General features: G+C 31.9%; 1 protein-coding gene across 9 annotated transcripts in view; it reads right to left on the reverse strand.

Moving 5' to 3' along the window:
* Window positions 1–4,030, reverse strand: part of LOC100575094 — a 31,859-nt gene that overhangs the window by 16,376 nt on the left and 11,453 nt on the right. For all 9 annotated transcript variants that reach the window (XM_029489710.1, XM_016806605.2, XM_016806604.2 and 6 more), the window contains exon 7: window positions 1,183–1,239. In XM_029489710.1, the coding sequence (XP_029345570.1) occupies window positions 1,183–1,239 (57 nt within the window). The remainder of the gene's footprint in view (window positions 1–1,182; window positions 1,240–4,030) is intronic.

A 4,030-nucleotide genomic window follows, 5' to 3' on the forward strand; every position in this document is an offset into this window, starting at 1 on the left:
TTTCAGTTTTGTCTAGCTTATTGGTCTAAAAGTCACTTTTTTTTCACCTGCTGAAGCCCCCTTAACAGAATCATTTTAGTGTTACCAACTCTGTTATACGAATAATGTCCCATGTTCCTCTAGTTTAGTAGTACTGAAGTAGACCCGGGAGAGTTTACATGTTCCCGTCAGGTAGTATTGGCAGGGGCGCCATTTCAGTTTTTTTTTAAGGTGTGCAAACAATTAAAGAGGCCAATTTTTTCCCACCTCCAGGCCAATCGTTAAAAAAACGTTTCTAGTGTTTTCAGTTTTTCATTACAGATTCAATACAGTATCAAAAACATACTTAATAAAAACATATTTTTATAGTTAACACATTACATTTTACCGTTCATACATTCTGTGTATATACTGTATAGTTTATAGTAAAGATATTTTTAGATAGAATAGATGCATATTATTATTATTATGTCTTTTGTCTATTGGTAACCAGGGGCGGACTGGCCCAGGGTGCTATACACCAAGTAGCACCCCGGGCCCCCGTTTGTATTTATGATCCGGGCCCCCGATTACCACAGTCGGTATACGGTATAATACTGGTATAATACGGTATATTATACAAAATAAAAATAAAATAACATATTTCAACATCTCTACAAATAAACAACATGTTATTCTTAATTTTTTTTTTATATTTACTTATAAAACTAAGGGCTCTTTCCTAATTTAGGTAGGTTTGAAAAAAAATTATGGGCCCCTAATTAATTTTGCACCCTCGGCCAAAAATAGCCAGTCCACCCCTGTCAGTAGCCACTTACCATTTACATATATTTGTATGTGCCAGTGGATAAAGTGATACCGATATCAATTTATCAATTATCAAATTAAAGAACACAATATTATAATATTATTTATGATTATCAGTGAATAGCTGCGGTGCATGCACAATTAAAGATTGGCAAACTGAAGGCCATCTGACCATAGTATTAATTAGGCCTAGGCCAATTGTGGACAACAAAATTACAGGGTGTGCGAGTGCACACTCTGCCCCCCCCCCCCCCAAATGGCGCCCATGAGTATTGGACTAAACCTGGGAGAGTTAACCATTGGGAGAGTTTACATGTCATTAAAATTGGGAGAGTTTACAATCGCCCCTATTTAGCTCGTAATATATTTGTGTACGCAAATACAATATAAAATTACCTTTCTTATCTATCGTATCATTAACTAGATATTTTTCTAGAAATCCACATGTTAATACTGAAATAATTTAAATTAGGTTAAATTAAGTGTTCATTGTTACTTTATTACTCATACATTTATATATAAGTTCACTAGAAACAATAAAAAATATGCATGAATTACAACGCTTTACAATTTAAAGAAAAAAATTATCGAATAACAATATTATAAATGATATGGTAGTTATATACAAAAATAACTAACTAGGATACTATTCCATTTTATTTTAATATTTATTTTAGCTACTATTAAACCGTATAATATAAGATATTATAAACTGAAAAATAGGCTTATAATAACACATATTATTATAAAAGGGTATATAACAATAATAAGGGATATGAAAGGATTTTGGTTATTGTAATATTACAAGGGTATGTGGCTAAACTACTAATAATATAAATGTCGAAATCCCATTACTTAGTTTAAAATACTTTAAATACATTAGACCAGATCCACATAATTTAACAATCAATGAAGAAAATGTTATGAATATAATCAGGATCTCTTCGTGCTATCCATAAATTAAAAAAAAACAATGTCTAGTTCCATAATAATATAGGAGCTATGGGCGGTAAAAGAAGACATTGTTGTGAAGTATTTGATGTGAAAATGGAGTATAAGACAGGGAGACTTGGCATTTCCTATGATTTTCAACATTGGGTTAAAACGAATGGTTAGAAGACTGCTTGATATTGACCAAAGAATTAAATTTAAAATTTAAAAATAAAAATAAAAATTGAAAAACACACGCAGAGTGATACAGAGTTAATTAAAAAGCAGAGGAGAAAATTAAAACCTTAGCACAATCATATATATTAAGGAATGGAAAGTCCATATTTTCTTATTGCACGGAAACGAACATGAAAATATTTTGGTTATGGTTATAGAGTTCCTATCAGTTATATCTTTTCGTTAACTATTAAACCTATGTTTGGACTTGCTTTGAATACTCTCCACGATCTTTGTTACCTGACTAATTATAGATGTTCCTAAAATGACTAAGTCATCTTCTTTTGCAAGAAGAGTATTAGAATTTATAGAGTATCAACTTTCCTCAAACCGGTTTTACCATCAAATGCTTCAGACATCTCCCCTATAAAGCGCACTTCACAGTATGTCTGTTGGTTAAATATTTCGACATGTTCAACCGTTTCCTTCGTATACCTATAATTTGTTTTTTAAATTGTCCAGAGTTTTTCCCGGTCAATACAAGACTATATTTGCTTAAAGTCTACAAAAATAATATGAAGGTCTTTTATATATTAGTAGAATTTTTTTAATTCGCCGTCTAATCGTCTATTCGTAAATATATGATCCGTTGTAAACATTATTTTTTTTAAATCCAGTTTGATATGTACTGTTAATATGTCTTCTACTCTTCTACATAAGCTTGTAATCTTCTAAGCAATGTCATCGGTAGTATTTTGTAATCTGCTTCTAACAGGGGAATTCTATGGTAGTCCGATACTATCCCAATATCATCTTCTACTTGAATTTATTTTTCAGGTTTGCGATGTTATCCTCTATTTTGTCTAGGACGGGTTCCTCGTGTTGACGTGTTACGTGCAGCACTTTCAGAATTCAAACGATGACGCGGTTGAAATAATAAACTAATTTCAGAGTAATCAAAGTGTGTGTTTAATGATTAGAACAGTTCAATTACGTATAGTAGTAATGTAAAACATAATAAACTCGTGGTAATAGTGGTGTAGTGGTGTATAATGGCTGGTGGCGTGAAGTGGCGTCGGTATTGCTGGCCCAGGTACATCTGTTCAGGCTGTGCTCCTGTCCCTCTTATATACGCTGTCGGCTCCTTTGATCTGATCAGCATACGGAACTCGCAGGTACCTTGGGTGTGATCGTAAAAGTTGTTGTTGTTGTCGTAATGAAGAAACCACCGCCTCGTGTACATAGATTTTCTAAGCTTGCTAATGCTTTTACAAGGAGAACCGCATAGTATGGTTCGAATGACAGATTATAAGTAATGCGGTTTATACTACCTTCAGTTATACTTGTTACATATTAATGCATGCCCATTACACTTGCATTCTGGTTCATCCGTATGATAGATCAGTTCTTCATATTTGGCTCTAGTGCTGTTATTTGCATGGCCGTATCCAGCATTCATTTGGGGGGGGGGGGGGGGGTTTCATTTTAATATAAAACTAAAACATAATTTTTAAGAATATGAATTAAATATGACCATATAATATTATTGTATATAAATTATGTACATAATTACCAATATCATTTACCCCAGCTGTGAGTGTCTTATCCAAATCATTGGGCATACTATTATGAGAATAAGAGTCAAATTGAGGGTGTGATTATCAGTATAATTTTTGCTAGTTGAAGGTAGTTCTGATAAATTAGCTTGATCAATTGATACATTTTCAGAAGTAAGATTGTCTGTTTTATTTCTTTTTGTTTGGGTAAATGATGTAAAGTTCAACTGTCGTTTCATTTTCATACATAAATTCCCAACAATTTTTTAAAAAAAAATAAGGATTTTAAATGTTATTTTGAAGTTATCAATCACTAATAAACGGTTAAATTAGGATTAAATCTCAGATTTTTTGGAGCCAAAAATAAACTAAAAAAATGTGTACTCGCTCTATGAAAAATGATACTTCAAAATAATTGATTGAAAACAATTTTAATCATCAAATCCAAAAATGTTCCATTTTACCTACTTATATTATTCAATTATACTAACTTAAATCTAGTAGTAAAAAACTTACTTATTTGGAATCAAATATTATCAATAGGTTTTTGACAAGTTCCTTATACGGTGATGACTAGAATC

The sequence above is a fragment of the Acyrthosiphon pisum genome, chromosome A2 (genome assembly GCF_005508785.2).
Source record: "Acyrthosiphon pisum isolate AL4f chromosome A2, pea_aphid_22Mar2018_4r6ur, whole genome shotgun sequence".
NCBI classification, from domain to species: Eukaryota; Metazoa; Arthropoda; class Insecta; order Hemiptera; family Aphididae; genus Acyrthosiphon; species Acyrthosiphon pisum.